The sequence below is a fragment of the Oncorhynchus mykiss genome, chromosome 22, assembly GCF_057628025.1.
Source record: "Oncorhynchus mykiss isolate SJ-2025 chromosome 22, ASM5762802v1, whole genome shotgun sequence".
Classification (NCBI taxonomy): Eukaryota; Metazoa; Chordata; class Actinopteri; order Salmoniformes; family Salmonidae; genus Oncorhynchus; species Oncorhynchus mykiss.
Window position 1 is genome coordinate 53,278,428 of NC_143043.1, and position 21,519 is coordinate 53,299,946.

The 21,519-nt window shown below is 44.1% G+C and overlaps 1 protein-coding gene across 1 annotated transcript in view; it reads left to right on the plus strand.

Annotated features, from left to right (window-relative positions):
* Window positions 1-21,519, plus strand: part of tmem198aa (transmembrane protein 198aa) — an 84,409-nt gene that overhangs the window by 42,763 nt on the left and 20,127 nt on the right. Inside the window, exon 2 of the mRNA XM_036959461.2 lies at window positions 17,337-17,604. Coding sequence (XP_036815356.2) covers window positions 17,427-17,604 — 178 coding nt within the window. The 5' untranslated portion in view covers window positions 17,337-17,426. The remainder of the gene's footprint in view (window positions 1-17,336; window positions 17,605-21,519) is intronic.

Here is a 21,519-nt window from a genome sequence, read left to right on the forward strand (position 1 = left end):
TGGGTACTGTCTGGATCTGTCTGGGTACTGTCTGGGTACTGTCTGGGTCTGTCTGGGTACTGTCTGGGTCTGTCTGGGTACTGTCTGGGTCCTGTCTGGGTCCTGTCTAGGTACTGTCTGGGTACTGTCTGGGTACTGTCTGGGTACTGTCTGGGTCTGTCTGGGTACTGTCTGGGTACTGTCTGGGTACTGTCTGGGTCTGTCTGGGTACTGTCTGGGTACTGTCTGGGTCTGTCTGGGTACTGTCTGGGTACTTTCTGGGTACTGTCTGGGTCTGTCTGGGTCTGTCTGGGTACTGTCTGGGTACTGTCTGGGTCTGTCTGGGTACTGTCTGGGTACTGTCTGGGTACTGTCTGGGTCCTGTCTGGGTCCTGTCTGGGTACTGTCTGGGTACTGTCTGGGTCCTGTCTGGGTCTGTCTGGGTCCTGTCTGGGTCCTGTCTGGGTACTGTCTGGGTACTGTCTGGGTCCTGTCTGGGTACTGTCTGGGTACTGTCTGGGTACTGTCTGGGTCCTGTCTAGGTACTGTCTGGGTCTGTCTGGGTCCTGTCTAGGTACTGTCTGGGTACTGTCTGGGTCCTGTCTGGGTCCTGTCTAGGTACTGTCTGTGTCCTGTCTGGGTACTGTCTGGGTACTGTCTGGGTACTGTCTGGGTACGTCTGGGTCCTGTCTGGGTACTGTCTGGGTACTGTCTGGGTCCTGTCTGGGTACTGTCTGGGTACTGTCTGGGTACTGTCTGGGTACTGTCTAGGTACTGTCTGGGTACTGTCTGGGTCTGTCTGGGTCTGTCTGGGTACTGTCTGGGTACTGTCTGGGTCCTGTCTGGGTCCTGTCTGGGTCCTGTCTGGGTACTGTCTGGGTACTGTCTAGGTACTGTCTGGGTACTGTCTGGGTACTGTCTGGGTCTGTCTGGGTACTGTCTGGGTACTGTCTGGGTCCTGTCTGGGTCCTGTCTGGGTACTGTCTGGGTCCTGTCTGGGTCCTGTCTGGGTACTGTCTGGGTACTGTCTGGGTACTGTCTGGGTCTGTCTGGGTCCTGTCTAGGTACTGTCTGGGTACTGTCTGGGTACTGTCTGGGTACTGTCTGGGTCCTGTCTGGGTCCTGTCTGGGTACTGTCTGGGTCTGTCTGGGTCCTGTCTGGGTACTGTCTGGGTCCTGTCTAGTCATTATGACCCTGTGAGACCTGGCAGCACAGCTTCAGGTGAAAGAAATCTGACCACACGGCCAGCGATTTGAAAAGTCCAATGGCCTCCTCTCCTCTCCTCTCCACTCCTCTCCTCTCCTCTCCTCTCCTCTCCTCTCCTCTCCTCTCCTCTCCTCTCCTCTCCTCTCCTCTCCTCTCCTCTCCTCTCCACTCTCCTAAATCAAATCAAATCAAATGTATTTATATAGCCCTTCATACATCAGCTGAAATCTCAAAGTGCTGTACAGAAACCCAGCCTAAAACCCCAAACAGCAAGCAATGCAGGTGTAGAAGCACGGTGGCTAGGAAAAACTCCCTAGAAAGGCCAAAACCTAGGAAGAAACCTAGAGAGGAACCAGGCTATGTGGGGTGGCCAGTCCTCTTCTGGCTGTGCCGGGTGGAGATTATAACAGAACATGGCCAAGATGTTCAAATGTTCATAAATGACCAGCATGGTCCAATAATAATAAGGCAGAACAGTTGAAACTGGAGCAGCAGCACGGCCAGGTGGACTGGGGACAGCAAGGAGTCATAATTTCAGGTATTCCTGAGGCATGGTCCTAGGGCTCAGGTCCTCCGAGAGAGAGAAAGAAATAGAGAAAGAGAGAATTAGAGAGAGCACACTTAAATTCACACAGGAGACAGAAAAGGACAGGAGAAGTACTCCAGATGTAACAAACTGACCCTAGCCCCCTCGACACATAAACTACTGCAGCATAAATACTGGAGGCTGAGACAGGAGGGGTCAGGAGACACTGTGGCCCCATCCGAGGACACCCCCGGACAGGGCCAAACATCCTACCTCCCCCTCCCTCTACTCGTCCTCTCCTGTCCTCTCCTCTCCTCTCTCCCCTTCCCGATCCTCGTCCTCTCGCCCCCATAAGGACCAACCACCAAGACAACCAGTAAAGTCAGTTCAAATGTAATTGTATTCAACATTCAGTCTTGCGGAGGTCCTTTTCCAAACAGCTATGTTTCATAACGTCGGACTGTGAATCGCATGTTGGTATGCTGTCTCAGAATGATTTTCAGCCACAGTGTGTCTAAACAAATATTCACCCAGATAATACACACTGTTGTCATGCATATGCATAGTCACTTTAACCATATCTACATGTACATACTACCTCAATCAGCCTGACTAACTGGTGTCTGTATGTAGCCTCGCTACTTTTATAGCCTCACTACTGTATATAGCCTCTTTTTACTGTTGTTTTTATTTCTTTACTTACCTATTGTTCACATAATACTTTTGTTTTTGCAGGGGGTGTTGTCTGAACAGGTATAAAACCAAGGTTGGTGATTTACTGCCCCCTGAAGGGTGTTGTCTGAACAGGTATAAAACCAAGGTTGGTGATTTACTGCCCCCTGGAGGGTGTTGTCTGAACAGGTTTAAAAGCAAGGTTGGTGATTTACTGCCCCCTGAAGGGTGTTGTCTGAACAGGTATAAAACCAAGGTTGGTGATTTACTGCCCCCTGGAGGGTGTTGTCTGAACAGGTATAAAACCAAGGATGGTAATTTACTATTTTTACCAAACAAAACATAAAGTAATGTTTTTATATAGTTGAGTTCATGGACCAATCACATTAGGAATAGAAAAACAACCCAGATAAATGAGTTACAGATATCTGTCAAACTAATGAAGGCTAAAGAGGAGGACTAAACAAAAAAACACTTTGAATTAAAATGTACTTCTACCTCATCATGATTCTGGCAAGTGTTCATGTGCACTACGAATATCCAGGAAGTATCATCCAGGAACAGCCCAGGAAGTGTATTTAAAGTAAAACAAATTCTTTAAACCAGGTAGGCTAGTTAAGAACAAGTTCTCAATTACAACTGCGACCTGGCCAAAGCAGTGCTACACAAACAACACACATGGAATAAACAAACGTACAACAACACAGAGTTACACATGGAATAAACAAACGTACAACAACACAGAGTTACACGTGGAATAAACAAACGTACAGTCAATAATACAGTAGAAAAAGTATATATACAGTGTGTGCTAATGAGGTGAGATATGGGAGGTAAAGAAATAAATAGGCCATAGTGGCGAAATAATTACAATTTAGCAAATAAACACTGGAGTGACAGATGTGCAGGAGATGAATGTGCAAGTATTGTTTATTTATTTATTTCACCTTTATTTAACCAGGTAGGCCAGTTGAGAACATCTTTATTTAACCAGGTAGGCTAGTTGAGAACACCTTTATTTAACCAGGTAGGCCAGTTGAGAACATCTTTATTTAACCAGGTAGGCCAGTTGAGAACACCTTTATTTAACCAGGTAGGCTAGTTGAGAACACCTTTATTTAACCAGGTAGGCCAGTTGAGAACACCTTTATTTAACCAGGTAGGCCAGTTGAGAACACCTTTATTTAACCAGGTAGGCCAGTTGAGAACACATTTATTTAACCAGGTAGGCAAGTTCAGAACAAGTTCTCATTGACAATTGCGACCTGGCCAAGATAAAGCAAAGCAGTTTGACACATACAACGACACAGAGTTACACATGGAGTAAAACAAACATACAGTCAATAATAAAGTAGAAACAAGTCTATATACGATGTGAGCAAATGAGGTGAGATAAGGGAGGTAAAGGCAAAAAAAGGCCATGGTGGCGAAGTAAATACAATATAGCAAGTAAAACACTGGAATGGTAGATTTGCAGTGGAAGAATGTGCAAAGTAGAGATATAAATAATGGGGTGCAGAGGAGCAAAATAAAATAAATAAATTAATTAATTAAATACAGTTGGGAAAGAGGTAGTTGTTTGGGCTAAATTATAGATGGGCTATGTACAGGTGCAGTAATCTGTGAGCTGCTCTGACAGTTGGTGCTTAAAGCTAGTGAGGGAGATAAGTGTTTCCAGTTTCAGAGATTTTTGTAGTTCGTTCCAGTCATTGGCTGCAGAGAACTGGAAGGAGAGGCGGCCAAAGAAAGAATTGGTTTTGGGGGTGTCCAGAGAGATATACCTGCTGGAGCGCGTGCTACAGGTGGGTGATGCTATGGTGACCAGCGAGCTGAGATAAGGTGGGACTTTACCTAGCAGGGTCTTGTAGATGACATGGAGCCAGTGGGTTTGGCGACGAGTATGAAGCGAGGGCCAGCCGACGAGAGCATACAGGTCGCAGTGGTGGGTAGTATATGGGGCTTTGGTGACAAAACGGATGGCACTGTGATAGACTGCATACAGTTTGCTGAGTAGAGTATTGGAGGCTATTTTGTAAATGGCATCGCCAAAGTCAAGGATCGGCAGGATAGTCCGTTTTACGAGGGTATGTTTGGCGGCATGAGTGAAGGATGTTTTTGTTTGCGAAATAGGAAGCCAATTCTAGATTTAATGTTGGATTGGAGATGCTTAAATGTGAGTCTGGAAGGAGAGTTTACAGTCTAACCAGACACCTAGGTATTTGTAGTTGTCGACATATTCTAAGTCAGAACTGTCCAGAGTAGTGATGACACCGTATGTCTCTAAATGACTCCACACGTCTCCACATGTCTCTATATGACTCCATATGTCTCTATATGAACCGCCCAGAGTAGTGATGCTGGACGGACAGAAGTATCAAAGTTCAGAGGGAAGCCTGTTTTCACCATTTTTACAGAAGATTATTATACTGTGTGCTCGTTTGCTATTTGATAAGCTTGAGTGGAACGCATTAAGATCTAGCCTGGTTGCCAATCTGTTTGTGTTGTATAGCGAATGACTGTAGCTGTCAAGACAGCACATATTTGAGAACAGGCTATCAGGGGCCTATGGAGGGAATCCCTTTCATGATATCTGCTGTTTTATAACCGTGCCACCCCCCCCCCCCTTAAAGACCAAAATTATGCCCCCCTCTTAGAGACTTAAATGATATTCGTCTCTGTGAGGAGAGAGTCTGTGTTCCTCTGAAATGAATCTACTTCGCAAATGTTTCATCAAACGCAGGGCACTGAACTGTGATGAGAGTTGTGGGAGTCAGACACTGCTTGTTAGATGACTTACCTCAGTGTTTCTTCTGACTCTGTTTGATGTTTCGTTCCTTTGGTTCTCTTCTTTACTGTATGAATGAGCTGTTAGTCAGTAGCTCAGTGGTTCCCAAACTCTTTATAGCCCTGAACCCCTTCAAAAAGTTTACTTCCAGCTGCGTACCCCCTCTAGCACCAGGGTCAGCGTACTCTCAAATGTTGTCATTGTAAGCCTGCCACACACACACACACACACACACACACTATACGATACATTTATTAAACATAAGAATGAATGTGAGTTTTTGTCACAACCCGGCTCGTGAGAAGTGACAAAGAGCTCTTATAGGATCAGGGCACAAATAATAATATAATAATAATAATCAATAATTTTGCTCTTTATTTAATCATCTTACGTATAAAACCTTATTTGTTCATTGAAAATGTTGAATAACTCAGCACAGGTTAATGAGAAGGGTGTGGTATTTTGGTATTTTATTAGGATCCCCATTGGCTGTTGCAAAAGCAGCAGCTACTCTTCCTGGGGTTCCACACAAAACATGAAACATGATACAGAATGACATAATACAGAACATCAATAGACAAGAACAGCTCAAGGACAGAACTACCATAAAAAAATTTAAAGGCACACGTAGCCTACATATCAATACATACAGACAAACTATCTAGGTCACACTGAGCCTACATATCAATACATACAGACAAACTATCTAGGTCACACTGAGCCTACATATCAATACATACAGACAAACTATCTAGGTCACACGTAGCCTACATATCAATACATACACACAAACTATCTAGGTCAGATAGGGGAGAGGTGTTGTGCCGCGAGGTGTTGCTTTATCTGTTTTTTGAAACCAGGTTTGCTGTTTGTTTGACCAATATGCGATGGAAGGATGTGTGCTTGAAAGGATGCACATGACTCTGCAATGTTTGGTTGTATTGGAGAGAGTCTCAGTCTTAAATCGTTTTCCACACACAGTCTGTGCCTGTATTTAGTTTTCATGCTAGTGAGGGCCGAGAAGCCACTCTCACGTAGATATGTGGATGCAAAGGGAATCAGTGTCTTAACAGCTCAATTTGCCAAGGCAGGATACTCTGAGCGCAACCCAATCCAGAAATCTGACAGTGGCTTCTGATTAAATTACATTTTCACAGAACCGCTTGTTGCAATTTTGATGAGGCTCTCTTGTTCAGATATCGGTAAGTGGACTGGAGGCAGGGCATGAAAGAGATAACAAATCCAGTTGTTTGTGTCATCCGTTTTGGGAAAGTACCTGCGTAATTGCGCACCCAACTCACTCAGGTGCTTCGCTATATCACATTTGACATTGTCCGTAAGCTTGAGTTCATTTGCACACAACAAATCATACAACGATGGAAAGACCTGTGTGTTGTCCTTGTTAATGCAGACAGAGAAGAGCTCCAACTTCAATTTTGTCCTGCACATTGAATATAGTTCCTGTAATCCTAGATTCAGATCACTCAGGGAGAGAAAAAAAACATCACCCAGATAGGCCAGTCGTGTGAGAAACTTGGCATCATGCATAGTGCAGAAAATACACGGGAGTTCAGGGGCCATACTTTAACAAAGTTAACCATTTTCACTGTAGTGTCCAAAACATCTTTCAAGCTGTCAGTCATTCCTTTGGCAGCAAGAGCCTCTCTGCAGTGTACCCAAGTGGCGTCGCTAGCAAGTGCTTGCTACCACTCCACTATGTCTCCCTGTCATGGCTTTTACGCCATCAGTACAGATACCAACACATCTCGACCACCAAAGTCCATTTAATGTGTTGGGGAATAATCAGAATAGTTGGGTAACATAGATAAGATGTTTTATTTTCATTATATGCTTGTGAGTTACTTCTCATCAGAATGTATCTTGTTGTACTATAGTGGTGGCCATTTGCAGTCTGTTCTCTGTCATGTTTTCAGTTACTTGGGCCGCAGAGATGGGAGAGGTCAAGCTTGTCTTCATATGTAAACATATCTTTTAAACCATGTTTAAGGGATGATTGAGGGGGAACCAATTATCTCTTGGCTCCACAATGTCTGTGTGCCAGTCACTGTGTCTCTGTGATCTTGTCCAGGAGGGGTGTATTTGATATATGCCTGTTGATGAGGTTTTGCTTTATGGTCCTGAGAGCGAGATAAGAACATAGTTTAGGAGACAAAGCTGAACGATAATTTATAGCCAATGCTGTCTGGCTATATGTGTCTTTGCTATAAAGGATCTCAGTTGCAATGTGTAAGGACTCTCAGAGAAATACTTTAATTTAATTTATAGATACTGAATTGATCTGAGAGTCACAGGGTTGTGATGGAGCTCATATAATTAAAGATGCACTTTATGATAACTCTGACTTGTGTGCGGTTTGCTCTCGTGATTTGGTAAATACAGGAAATTTCCACTACAGATGTCACAAAGCTGTCCAGTACTTTAAAAGATATCCTCTCCTGTTGTCCTGGTTTCCAGTGGTTTGCAGAAGAGGATGTCTTCCTTAATTGACCCCCCATAAACATAACAGACATTTACAAGTAGCGACAGGTAGAGCCTAGTGTTTAAAGCATTGGGTCAGTAACTGAAAGTTTGCTGGATCGAATCCCTGAGCTGACAAGGTAAACATATGTTGTTCTGCCCCTGAACAAGGCAATTAACCCACTGTTTGCTAGTAGGCAAGAATTTGTTCTTAACTGACTTGCCTAGTTATTAAATAACGGAAAAATAGAAAACTGTGTCAGGCCTGCCATGTCTGTTGACTCATCCAGCTGTAATACATAGAGTTCACTGGCTTGTATGTTAAGCAGTAATTGTTTCAAAAACATCTCCTGCCATGTCACATGCACCCCTGGGAGTCTGTCAGTGTTCTTTCCGAACAAAAATGTCCTCAGTGTCATCACAACTTTTGGAGATATTTCAACAAAATAACTAGTATACTAGTTATTAGTAAATAATAGTAGTAAATAATAGCTAGTTAGCATTAGCTGCTAGGAGTGCTAGCTAGCAACCTTAGTAGCAGATCGTCTGAGGTAAAATACATTAAGAAAAAAGATAACGTAACTTAATTTCATTTGTAAATGTCTCCAATTGTGACTGATAGCTTTACAGTTAATGCAACCCTTTGCCAACAAAGGGTATATAACAAAGTATTGAGATAAACTTTTGTTATTGACCAAATACTTATTTTCCACCATAATTTGCAAACAAATTCATTAAAAATTCTACAATGTGATTTTCTGGATTTTTTTTTTTCTCATTTTGTCTGTCATAGTTGAAGTGTACCTATGATGAAATTTACAGGCCTCTCTCATCTTTTTAAGTGGGAGAACTTGCACAATTGGTGGCTGACTAAATACTTTTTTGCCCCACTCTACCTCCACTATACCCGCACCCTACCATACCCCTGTCTGCACATTATGCCCTGAATATATCCTACCACGCCCAGAAATCTGCTCCATTTATTCTCTTCCCCCAATGCACTAGACGACCAGTTTTGATAGCCTTTAGCCGTACCTTCATCCTACTCCTCCTCTGTTCCTCTGGTGATGTGGAAATTATCCCAGGCCCTGCAGCGCCTAGCTCCACTCCCATTCCCCAGGCACTCTCATTTGTTGACTTAGTTTCATGCATGTTAACGTCAGAAGCCTCCTCCCTAAGTTTGTTTTACTCACTGCTTTAGCATACTCCGCCAACATTGATGTCCTTGCCATGTCTGAATCCTGGTTTAGGAAGGTCTGAGATTTCCATCCCCAACTATAACATTTTCCGTCAAGATAGAACTGCAAAAGGGGGAGGACTTGAAATCTACTGCAGGGATAGCCTGCAAAGTTTTGTCATACTTTCCAGGTCTATGCCCAAACAGTTCGAGCTTCTAATTTAAAAAAATGTATCTCTCCAGAAATAAGTCTCTCACTGTTGCCGCCTGTTATAGTCCCCCGTCAGCTCCCAGCTGTGCCCTGGACACCATATGTGAATTGATTTCCGCCCCCATCTATCTTCAGAGTTCGTTCTGTTAGGTGACCTAAACTGGGATATGCTTAACACCCCGGCAGTTCTACAATCTAAGCTAGATGCACTCAATCTCACACAAATGATCAAGGAACCCACCAGGTACAACCCTAAATCTGTAAACATGGGCACCCTAATAGATATTATCCTGACCAACTTACCCTCCAAATACACCTCTGCTGTTTTCATCAGGATCTCAGCGATCACTGCCTCATTGCCTGTATCCGCTACGGATCCGCAGTCAAACGACCACCCCTCATCACTGTCAAACGCTCCCTAAAACACTTCTGAGAGCAGGCCTTTCTAATCGACCTGGCCCTGGTATCCTGGAAGGATATTGACCTCATCCCATCAGTTGAGGATGCCTGGTCGTTCTTTAAAAGTAATTTCCTCACCTTCCTAAATAAGCATGCCCATTTAAAATAATGTAGAACTAAGAACAGATATAGCCCTTGGTTCAGTCCAGACCTGACTGCCCTTGATCAGCACAAAAACTTCCCGTGGCGGACTGCACTAGCATCGAATAGTCCCCGCGATATGCAACTTTTCAGGGAATTCAGGAACCAATACACGCAGTCAGTCAGGAAAGCAAAGGCTAGCTTTTTCAAACATAAATTTGCATCCTGTAGCTCTAACTCCAAAAGGTTTTGGCACACTGTAAAGTCCATGGAGAATAAGAGCACTTCCTCCCATCTGCCCACTGCACTGAGGCTAGGTAACACTGTCACCACTGATAAATCCACGATAATCGAGAAGCATTTCTCTACAGCTGGCCATGCTTTCCTCCTGGCTACCCCAAACCCGGCCAACAGCTCCACACACCCCCGCAGCTACTTGCCCAAGCCTCTCCAGCTTCTCCTTCACCCAAATCCAGATAGCAGATGTTCTGAAAGAGCGGCAAAACCTGGACCCGTACAAATCAGCTGGCTAGACAATCTGGACCCTCTCTTTCTAAAATTATCCACCGCCATTGTTGCAACCCCTATACCAGTCTGTTCAAGCTCTCTTTTGTATCGTCTGAGATCCCTAAAGATTGGAAAGCTGCCACGGTCATCCCCCTCTTCAAAGGGGGAGACATGCTAGACCCAAACTGTTACAGACCTATATCCATCCTGCCCTGCTTTTCTAAAGTCTTCGAAAACCAAGTTAATAAACAGATCACTGACCATTATGAATCCCACCGTACCTTCTCCGCTGTGCAATCCGGTTTCCGAGCTGGTCACTGGTGCACCTCAGCCACGCTCAAGGTCCTAAATGATATCGTAACCGCCATCGGTAAGAGACATTACTGTGCAGCCGTTTTCATCGACCTGGCTACGGCTTTCGACTCTGTCAATCACCGTATTCTTATCGGCAGACTCAACAGCCTTGGTTTCTCAAAGGACTGCCTCGCCTGGTTCACCAACTACTTCTCAGATAGAGTTCAGTGTGTCAAATCGGAGGGCCTGTTGTCTGGACCTCTGGCAGTCTCCATGGGGGTGCCACAGGGTTCAAATCTCGGGTCGACTATTTTCTCTGTGTATATCAACAATGTCACTCTTGCTGCTGGTGATTCCCTGATCCACCTCTATGCAGACAACACCATTCTGTATACATCTGGCCCTTCTTTGGACACTGTGTTAATTACCCTCCAGATGAGCTTCAATGCAATACAACTCTCCTTCCGTGGCCTCCAACTACTCTTAAACGCTAGTAAAACTAAATGCGTGCTTTTCAACCCATTGCTGCCCACACCTGCCCGCCCGTCTTGCATCACTACCCTGGATGGTTCTGACTTAGAATATGTGAACAACTACAAATACCTAGGTGTCTGGCTAGACTGTAAACTCTCCTTCCAGACTCACATTAAACATCTCCAATCCAAAATGAAATCTGGAATCAGCTTCCTATTTCGCAACAATGCATCCTTCACTCACTGTGCTGCCAATGACTGAAATGAATTGCAAAAATCGCTGAAGTTGGAGACTTTTACCTCCCTCACTAACTTTAAACATCAGCTATATGATCAGCTAACCGATCGCTGCAGCTGTACATAGTCCATCTGTAAATAGCCCACCCAATCTACCTACCTCATCCCTATATTGTTTTAATTTACTTTTTTGCTCTTTTGCAAGTCATCGTCTTGCACATCATCATCAGCTAAATTGTAATTACTTCGCTATCATGGCCTTTTTATTGCCTTACCTCCTCACGCCATTTGCACACACTGTATATAGACTTTTTTTAAATATTGTGTTAATGACTGTACGTTTGTTTATGTGTAACTCTGTGTTGTTGTTTGTGTCACTGCTTTACTTTATCTTGGCCAGGTCGCAGTTCTAAATGAGAACTTGTTCTCAACTGGCCTACCTGGTTAAATGAAGGTTAAAAATCTTCTTTGGGGTTGGCGGATCGACTCCAACTTTTAGGTGCGTACACCGCCACTTGTTGTTAAGAAGGAAGAGTAGAGCTTTATTATAGACAGTCTTCTCTCTTCTCTTATCTACTGTTGTATCAATACGTTTTGAACATGACAGTTTACAATCCAGGGTAACTCCAAACAGTTTAGTCACCTCAACTTGCTCAATTTTCCCCCCAAAAAATGTTTTACTTTTTAGTAGTAGTAGTGGTAGTTAGTGGTGGTAGTGGTAGTGGTGGCGGTGGTAGTAGTGGTAGTAGTAGTAGTGGTAGTAATAGTAGTGGTGGTAGTAGTGGTAGTAGTAGTAGTAGTGGTAGTGGTAGTTGTGGAAGTGGTAGTAGTAATAGTAGTAGTAGTGGTAGTAGTAGTGGTAGTGGTGGTGGTAGTGGTGGTGGTAGTAGTAGTAGTAGTGGTGGTAGTAGTAGTGGTAGTAGTAGTGGTAGTGGTGGTGGTAGTAGTAGTAGTAGTAGTGGTAGGGGTGGTAGTGGTACTAATAGTAGTGATGGTAGTAGTAGTAGTAGTGGTGGTAGGGGTGGTAGTGGTAGTAGTAGTAGTGTTAGGGGTGGTAGTGGTACTAATAGTAGTGATAGTAGTAGTAGTAATAGTAGTGGTAGGGGTGGTAGTGGTAGTAGTAGTAGTGGTGGTGGTAGTAGTTGTGATGGTGGTGGTGGTGGTGGTGGTAGTGGTGGTAGTGGTGGTAGTGGTGGTACTAGTAGTAGTAGGAGTAGACCTGAGTAGTAGTAGTACTAGTAGTAGTAGTAGACCTGAGTAGTAGTAGTATGAGTAGTAGTAGTAGGAGTAGTATACCTGAGTAGTAGTAGTAGTAGTAGTAGTAGTAGTAGTAGTGGTAGTAGTAGTAGTGGTAGTAGGAGTAGTATACCTGAGTAGTAGTGGTAGTAGTGGTAGTAGTGGCAGTAGTAGTAGTAGTGGTGGTGGTGGTGGTAGTGGTGGTAGTAGTAGTGGTAGTAGTAGTAGTGGTAGTGGTGGTACTAGTAGTAGTAGGAGTAGACCTGAGTAGTAGTAGTATACCTGAGTAGTAGTAGTAGTACTACTAGTAGTAGTAGTAGACCTGAGTAGTAGTAGTAGTACTAGTAGTAGTAGTAGTAGACCTGAGTAGTAGTAGTATGAGTAGTAGTAGTAGTAGTAGTAGTAGACCTGAGTAGTAGTAGTATGAGTAGTAGTAGTAGGAGTAGTATACCTGAGTAGTAGTGGTAGTAGTGGTAGTAGTGGCAGTAGTAGTAGTAGTGGTGGTGGTGGTGGTAGCGGTGGTAGTAGTAGTGGTAGTAGTAGTAGTGGTAGTGGTGGTACTAGTATTAGTAGGAGTAGACCTGAGTAGTAGTAGTATACCTGAGTAGTAGTAGTAGTACTAGTAGTAGTAGTAGTAGACCTGAGTAGTAGTAGTATGAGTAGTAGTAGTAGTAGTAGTAGACCTGAGTAGTAGAAGTATGAGTAGTAGTAGTAGGAGTAGTATACCTGAGTAGTAGTGGTGGTAGTAGTAGTAGTGGTGGTAGTAGTGGTAGTAGTGGTAGTAGGAGTAGTATACCTGAGTATTAGTAGTGGTAGTAGTGGTAGTAGTAGTGGCAGTAGTAGTGGTGGTAGTGGTGGTAGTAAGGGTCGTAGTGGTAATAGTAGTAGTGGTAGTAGTAGTGGTAGTGGTGGTGGTAGTAGTAGTAGTAGAAGTGGTCGTAGTAGTGGTAGTGGTGGTAGTAAGGTCCGTAGTAGTAGTGGTAGTGGTAGTAGTAGTAGTAGTGGTGGTGGTAGTGATAGTGGTAGTGGTAGTGGTAGTGGTAGTAGTAGTAGTGGTGGTAGTAGTAGAAGTGGTAGAAGTGGTAGTAGTAGTATTGGTAGTAGTAGTAGTAGTAGTAGTTGTGATAGTGTTGGTAGTAAGGGTAGTGGTAGTGGTGGTAGTAAGGGTAGTAGTAGTAGTGGTAGTAGTAGTAGTAGTGGTCGTAGTAAGGGTCGTAGTAGTAGTGGATGTGGTAGTGATAGTGGTAGTAGTAGTGGTTGTGGTAGTAGTAGTGGTGGTGGTAGTGATAGTGGTGGTGGTAGTAGTAGTAGTGGTAGTAGTAGTGGTAGTAGTAGTAGTGGTAGTAGTAGTGGTAGTAGTAGTAGTAGTGGTGGTAGTAGTAGTAGTAGTAGTAGTAGTAGTGGTAGTAGTGGTGGTAGTAGTGGTAGTAGTGGTGGTAGTAGTAGTAGTAGTAGTAGTAGTAGTAGTAGTAGTAGTGGTAGTAGTAGTAGTAGTAGTACTAGTAGTAGTAGTAGTAGACCTGAGTAGTAGTTGTATGAGTAGTAGTAGTAGTAGTAGTAGACCTGAGTAGTAGTAGTATGAGTAGTAGGAGTAGTATACCTGAGTAGTAGTGGTAGTAGTAGTAGTAGTGGTGGTAGTAGTGGTAGTAGTAGTAGTGGTAGTAGGAGTAGTATACCTGAGTATTAGTAGTGGTAGTAGTGGTAGTAGTAGTGGCAGTAGTAGTAGTAGTGGTGGTAGTGGTGGTAGTAAGGGTCGTAGTAGTAGTGGTAATAGTAGTAGTGGTAGTAGTTGTGGTAGTAAGGTCCGCAGTAGTAGTGGTGGTGGTAGTAGTAGTAGTAGTGGTGGTGGTAGTGATAGTGGTAGTGGTAGTGGTAGTAGTAGTAGTGGTGGTAGTAGTAGAAGTGGTAGAAGTGGTAGTAGTATTATTGGTAGTAGTAGTAGTAGTAGTTGTGGTCGTAGTAGTGGTAGTGTTGGTAGTAAGGGTCGTGGTTGTGGTGGTAGTAAGGGTGGTAGTAGTAGTGGTAGTAGTAGTAGTAGTGGTCGTAGTAAGGGTCGTAGTAGTAGTGGTGGTGGTAGTGGTTGTGGTAGTAGTAGTGGTGGTGGTAGTGATAGTGGTAGTGGTAGTAGTAGTAGTGGTAGTAGTGGTAGTAGTAGTGGTAGTAGTAGTAGTGGTAGTAGTAGTGGTAGTAGTAGTAGTAGTGGTGGTAGTAGTAGTAGTAGTAGTAGTAGTAGTAGTAGTAGTAGTAGTAGTGGTAGTAGTGGTGGTAGTAGTAGTAGTGGTAGTGGTAGTAGTTGTGGTAGGAGTAGTAGTAGTAGTAGTAGTAGTCGTGGTAGTAGTAGTAGTAGTGGTAGTAGTAGTAGTAGTAGTAGTGGTAGTAGTAGTAGTAGTAGTAGTAGTAGTAGTAGTAGTAGTAGTGGTAGTAGTAGTAGTGGTAGTGGTAGTAGTAGTAGTGGTAGTAGAGAGGGAGGAAGAGAGGAAGGGAGGAAGGAAGAGAGGGAGGAAGAGAGGAGGATGAGAGGAAGGGAGGAAGGAAGAGCGGGAGGAAGAGGGGAAGAGAGGGAGGATGAGAGGAAGAGAGGAAGGAAGAGAGGGAGGAGGAGAGGAATAGACAAAGGAAGAGAAGGAGGAGGAGAGGACGAGGAGAGGACGAGAGGAAGGAAGAGAGGAAGAGAGGGAGGAGGAGAGGAAGAGAGGAAGGAAGAGTGGAATAGCGGAAGGAAGGGAGGATGAGAGGAAGAGAGGATGAGAGGAAGGAAGAGAGGAAGGAAGAGAGAAAGGAGGAGAGGAAGAGAGGAAGGGAGACAGGGAGGATGAGAAGATGAGAGGAAGGAAGAGAGAAAGGAAGGGAAAAAGGAAGAGAGGAAGGAAGAGAGGAAGGAGGAGATAAAGGAAGGAGGAAGAGAGGAAGGAAGAGCGGTAGGTAGAGAGGGAGGGAGGGAGGGAGGAAGGGGGGAAGGAAGAGAGGAAGGGAGGAAGGAAGAGCGAGGGGAAGAGGGGAAGAGAGGAAGGAAGAGAGGGAGGAGGAGAAAAAGAGAGGGAGGATGAGAGGAAGTGAGGAAGAAGAGAGGGAGGATGAGAGGGTGAGAGGAAGGAAGAGAGAAAGGAAGAGAGGAAGGGAGAGAGGAAGAGAGGAAAGAAGAGATTAAGGAAGAAAGAAAGGAGGAGAGGAAGGGAGGAAGGGAGGAAGAGCGGTAGGTAGAGAGGGAGGAAGGAAGGGAGGAAGGAAGAGCGGGAGGAGAGGGAGGAGGAGAGGAAGAGGGAGGATGAGAGGAAGAGAAGAAGAAGAGAGGGAGGATGAGAGGAAGAGAGGAAGGAAGAGATGGTGGATGAGAGGAAGAGAGGAAAGAAGAGAGGGAGGGGGAGAGGAATAGACATAGGAGGAGAGGAAGATAGGGAGGAGGAGAGGAAGAGAGAAGGGAAGAGAGGGAGCAAGAGAGGAACGAAGAGATGGAGGAGGAGAGGAAGAGAGGAAGGAAGAGAGCAAGGATGAGAGGAAGAGAGGAATAGCGGAAGGAAGGGAGGTTGGACTAGAGGGAGGATGAGAGGACGAGAGGAAGGAAGAGAGGATGAGAGGAAGGAGGAGAGAAAGGAGGATAGGAAGGGAGAGAGGAAGAGAGGGATGAAGAGAGGTAGGAAGCAAGAGAGGAAGCAAGAGAGGGAGTTTAAAAGGGAGGTTGAGAGGAAGGAAGAGAGGAAGATAGAGAGGAAGCGAGATTGAGAGGAAGGAAGAGAGGAAGGGAGATAGAGAGAAAGGAAGAGATGGAGGAGGAGAGGAAGAGAGGAAGGAAGAGAGGAAGGATGAGAGGAATAGCGGAAGGAAGGGAGGTTGGACTAGAGGGAGGATGAGAGGACGAGAGGAAGGAAGAGGATGAGAGGAAGGAAGGAAGAGAGGAAGAGCGGGATGAAGAGAGGTAGGAAGCAAGAGAGGAAGCAAGAGAGGGAGTTTAAAAGGGAGGTTGAGAGGAAGGAAGAGAGGAAGATAGAGAGGAAGCGAGATTGAGAGGAAGGAAGAGAGGAAGGGAGATAGAGAGGAAGGATGAGAGGAAGAGAGGAGGAGAGGGAGGAAGAGAAGTTAGAGATGGAGGGGAGGAGGAGGAGGTGCCTGGAGGAATCATCGTCATCGTAGATTTCCTGTCTGTAGATTTCTGTGACAGGCTAAATGCTGAGTTGTGTCCCACATGTTGCTACATGACAGGTGCACTGACCTGCAAGATTGAATCAGAGAGGAGAAATGAGAGCTTTGAGCTTTGTCCCTAATGGCACCCCATCCCCTATACAGTGCACTATTTTTGACCAGGGCTCTCATCTAAGGTAGTGCACTATATAGGGACTAGGGTGCCATTAGGGCCAGGCACAGGGCTAGAAGGGACACGCTGGTAGATATCGAGATATAAATTGTGTGTAGAGACGTGAATAGTTAGGAGGACAAAATGGTTTGTACATACAGCACATGCTGTGCATTCTGGGCTTGACGTTTTGTGATTTGTATGGCTTCTCAGAGAGTATGGGAGGAGTATTTTGGTACGTAGTTGTTCAGTCTTTGATTTGAGACAATATTAAGCTCCTCTTTATCCAGAGATCTGGGTTCAGAGCAAAGTAGCAATTGGTGCAGTGGAACGAGAGGGATGGAAGGCCTCCCTCGTCTGTGTCTGTTTGAGGCCTCAGACCTTAATGATGCCATATTGTGAGAGAGGCTGTCTGTCTTGGCATGGTGCCTCAACCCTCACTAATGAATTAACAACCAATCAATAATGCTGTCTCTTTCTCTTTTCTCTCTTTTCTCTCTTTTCTCTTTCTCACACTCTCTCTCTCTCTCTCTCTCTATCTCTCTCTCTCTCTCTATCTCTCCCTCTCTCTCTCCCTCCCTCTCTCTATCTCTCCCTCTCTCTCTCCCTCCCTCTCTCTCTCTCTCTCTCTCTCTCTATCTCTCCCTCTCTCTCTCCCTCGCTCTCTCTCTCTCTCTCTCTCTCTCTCTCTCTCTCTCTCTCTCTCTCTCTCTCTCTCTCTCTCAGGTGGATCATTTTGGATGGGTAACATCGTGCCCTGATCCTCCCTGTCCCGGCCCACCTATACAACCCCTGATCCCCCCCACCCTAGTCACCATGACATCTGCATCCTGGCCCCAGCTGCTGGCTTTCAAACTGGCCCCTCCACCACATGACCCGGGGAGCCCAGAGAGGATCTTCAGCTGCGACGAGGAGATAGAGCGTCGTTATGAGATCGTTCCCTCTGTGGCCTGCTCCATGTGCTGCCTCTTCGGCATCATATACTGCTTCTTTGGTAAGATTTACAAGAGCACTAGTCCACTGGGCACAAACTGGTTCAATTAACATGGTTTCCATGTCATTTCTAAGAAGAAAGAAAAAAACGATATGTGACGTTGAATCAACGTGGAGAACTGGTTTTTGTGATTTTCTTTCACCTAACTTTTGACCTAAATCCACGGTGGGATTTTTAGTTGATTTCACGTTGAAGTCAGGTCAGTTAACAACTCAAACAAATGTAAATCAAAACTATGCGTTGCACTGACGTCTGTACCACGTGGAAAGCTAAACACAACCTTCTTTGGTAAGACCGTAGAGATAATGTCATGTAGAATGTAATGCGTCCATTGTCCATCAGAATGACGTTTAGTTCATCTTAACACCACAACACCATGTTGAGCTTGTCTTATTCACGTTAATAACCGCATGATATTAACATCTCGATTCAGAGCGACCCATCTCCGTTAATTACTGTTGGTTTATAACATAACAGCTGTCATCTCACCACGCGTGTTACTTCCCGATCTGTTGTGTGATCGAGACAGAACCAAGAGAAGGGAGAATACTGTATGTTTTACAGTTTGTTTTGGTAGTCGTCTTTGTTAGAGCAAGAAAAATCCAATGATTTTTTTTTTTATCCTCCTCCACTTAATGCACAAAATAAATAACCTGCTTTTAGCCAGACGAGCTGAAGAGGAGGAGGCTGTTTTCACAGGGCCTGTACTTTTCACCCAGATTGTAATCTGATGGTGGATTCTTGTGGTCGAGGAAGACAGTGGGCTGGGAGTTCAGGAGTACAGGAGAACATTCACAAATGAATATAGATACTTTTTTCCCCTGTCCCAAATGACATCCTATTCCGTAGGGCCCGGGTCAATAGTAGTGCACTATGTAAGGGACAGGGTACCATTTGGGACAGATTTAAGGATAAAGTCTGCTTCTGTTTCTCTTTATCTCCCTCTCTCTCTCTCTCTCTCTCTCTCTCTTTCTATCTATCTTTCTCTCTCTTTTTCTCTCTTTCCATCTTTCTCTCTTACTCTCTCTTTCGCTCTCGCTCTCTCTCTCCTCTCTCTCTCTCTGTCTCTCTCTCTCCTCTCTCTCTCTGTCTCTCTCTCTCCTCTCTCTCTCTCTCACTCGCTCTCCTCTCTCTCTCTCACTCTCCTCTCTCTCTCTCTCCTCTCTCTCGCTCTCTCGCTCTCTCTCTCATTCTCTCTTTATCTCTCTCCCTCTCTCTCTCTTTCTATCTTTTTCTCTCTTTTTCTCTCTTTCCATCTTTCTCTCTTACTCTCTCTTTCGCTCTCGCTCTCTCTCTCTCTGTCTCTCTCTCTCCTCTCTCTCTCTCTCTCACTCGCTCTCCTCTCTCTCTCTCTCACTCTCCTCTCTCTCTCTCTCCTCTCTCTCGCTCACTCGCTCTCTCGCTCTCTCTCTCATTCTCTCTTTATCTCTCTCCCTCTCTCTCTCTTTCTATCTTTTTCTCTCTTTTTCTCTCTTTCCATCTTTCTCTCTTACTCTCTCTCTCTCTCTCTCTCTCTCTCCACTCTTTCTCTTTCTTTCTCAATCTTTCTTTCTTTCTGTCTATCTTTCTCTCCCTCTCTCTCTCTCCCTCTCTCTCTCTTTCTATCTTTCTCTCTCTTTTTCTCTCTTTCCATCTTTCTCTCTTACTCTCTCTTTCTCTCTCTCTCGCTCACTCTTTCTCTTTCTTTCTCAATCTTTCTTTCTCTCTCTCTCTCTCACACACACACACACATCATCTCTCTCTCCTTCCTGTCTAGCACCTCTCTCTTTATCCCTGTCTCTTCTCTCTCTCTCCTCTCTCTTTATCCCTATGTCTCTTCTCTCTCTCTCCTTAAGCTCTCCCTTGACGGTTCATCATTAAAAAGAAATAACTGTCATAAGATATAAGCTCAAATGTTCGTCATTTAAAGGAATAGCATAACTAGGTTAACTCAGCTATAGAAAATGTCATCTTATTATGCAACCTCCCTCTCCCAACCCACCCAGCTCTGTACAGTATAGCTTTCCGCTTGTCTCTTTCTTTCTTTGACTCTCTCTCCTTTTGACTCTCCCATCTCCTCCTCCATGCTGTCTGTCTGTCCCTGACCTGTCTCTATATCTCTCAGCCAAGCCTGACTGCCTGTGTATCTTTGACCTGTCTACCTTGATGTGATTATTCAAGTCTTCTTCTTCTTCTTCTTTACATTACAATATATCAATAAATACTTTTTTTTTTTTCAAACTTTTTTTTTTCAAACGTTCTGACTCACTTTTTAAACACCTCAAATCACAGCAAATACATAACAATATACTGTATATAATATAATAATATACTGTATATAATATAATCATATACTGTATTGATATAATCATATACTGTATATAATATTATCACGACCTGACCTTAGTTATCTTTTATTCTATAGGGTATTCTATATGGTATTCTACAGGGTCTTCTACTGTATAGGGTATTCTATATGGTATTCTACAGGGTCTTCTACTGTATAGGGTATTCTATATGGTATTCTACAGGGTCTTCTACTGTATAGGTTATTCTAAATGGTATTATATAGGTATTTTACTGCATAGAGTATTATATATGGTATTCTATATGGTATTCTACAGGGTCTTCTACTGTATAGGTTATTCTAAATGGTATTATATAGGTATTTTACTGCATATAGTATTCTATATGGTATTCTACAGGGTCTTCTACTGTATATGGTATTCTATAGGGTATTCTACTGTATAGGGTATTCTAAATGGTATTCTATAGGGTCTTCTGTAGGCCCTGTAGGCATTCCGAAAAGTTGTGTAGCAGTGGTCCAATGTTTTTCCAGAGCGAGTACCACAGTCAATGTGTTGACTATAGAACTTTGGAAGCGTTTTCCTCAAATTTGCTTTGTTAAAATCCCCAGCTACAATAAATGCAGGGCCTCGGGATATGTGGTTTCCAGTTTGCATAAAGTCCAGTGTAGTTTGTTGAGGGCCGTCGTGGTATCGGCTTGAGAGGGAATATACACGTCTGTGAATATAACCAAAGAAAATGATCCTGGGAGGTAATACCGTCGGCATTTGATTGTGAGGTATTCTAGGTTGGGTGAACAAAATAACTTGAGTTTCTGTATGTTATCACAATCACACCATGAGTAGTTAATCATAAAACATACACCCCCCGCCTTTCTTCTTCCCGGAGAGATATTTTATTCCCGTCTGTGCGTTGTACTGAGAACCCAGCTGGCTATATGGATGGGGACAGTATATCCGGAAGAGAGCCATGTTCCTGTGAAACAGAGTATGTTACAATCCCTGATGTCTCTCTGGAAGGAGATCCTCGCCCTGAGCTCATCTATTTTATTATCCAAAGACTGAACATTAGCGAGTAATATCCTCGGAAGCGGTGGGTGGTGTGCCCCGCCTCCTGAGTCGGACTAGTAGTCCACTCCGAATACCTCTTCTCCACCGGCGGGGTTTTGGAGCTCAGTTGCCCTGATGGGGTACGAACAGAGATTCCATTTCGGAAAAGTCGTAATTCCTGGCCGTAATGCTGGTGAGTTACCGCCGCTCTGATATCCAAACATTCTTACTGGCATGATGTAATAAACAAAACAAGTTCTGGGCCGATAATGTATTGAATTAACACGCAAAAAAAAATAAAAAATTACTGCAAAGTTTCTTAGGAGCTAGAAGCAGAGCTACCATATCTGTTGGTGTCATCTTCGCATCTAAATTCTCACTTGCAGGTTCCTTCTCGACAATGCAACAACAATAAGAACTAATAAAAGATAAGAATATACGAACATAAAGTGAATCAAATTAGAATTAAATAAACATTTTAGCATCAGTATAATACAGGAAGGCACATTGTATAGTCCAATAGTTACACGTTTTGTGGACGGGAGGATTAAGTGTTTTAAATTGGTGCAGTATTTAGCAA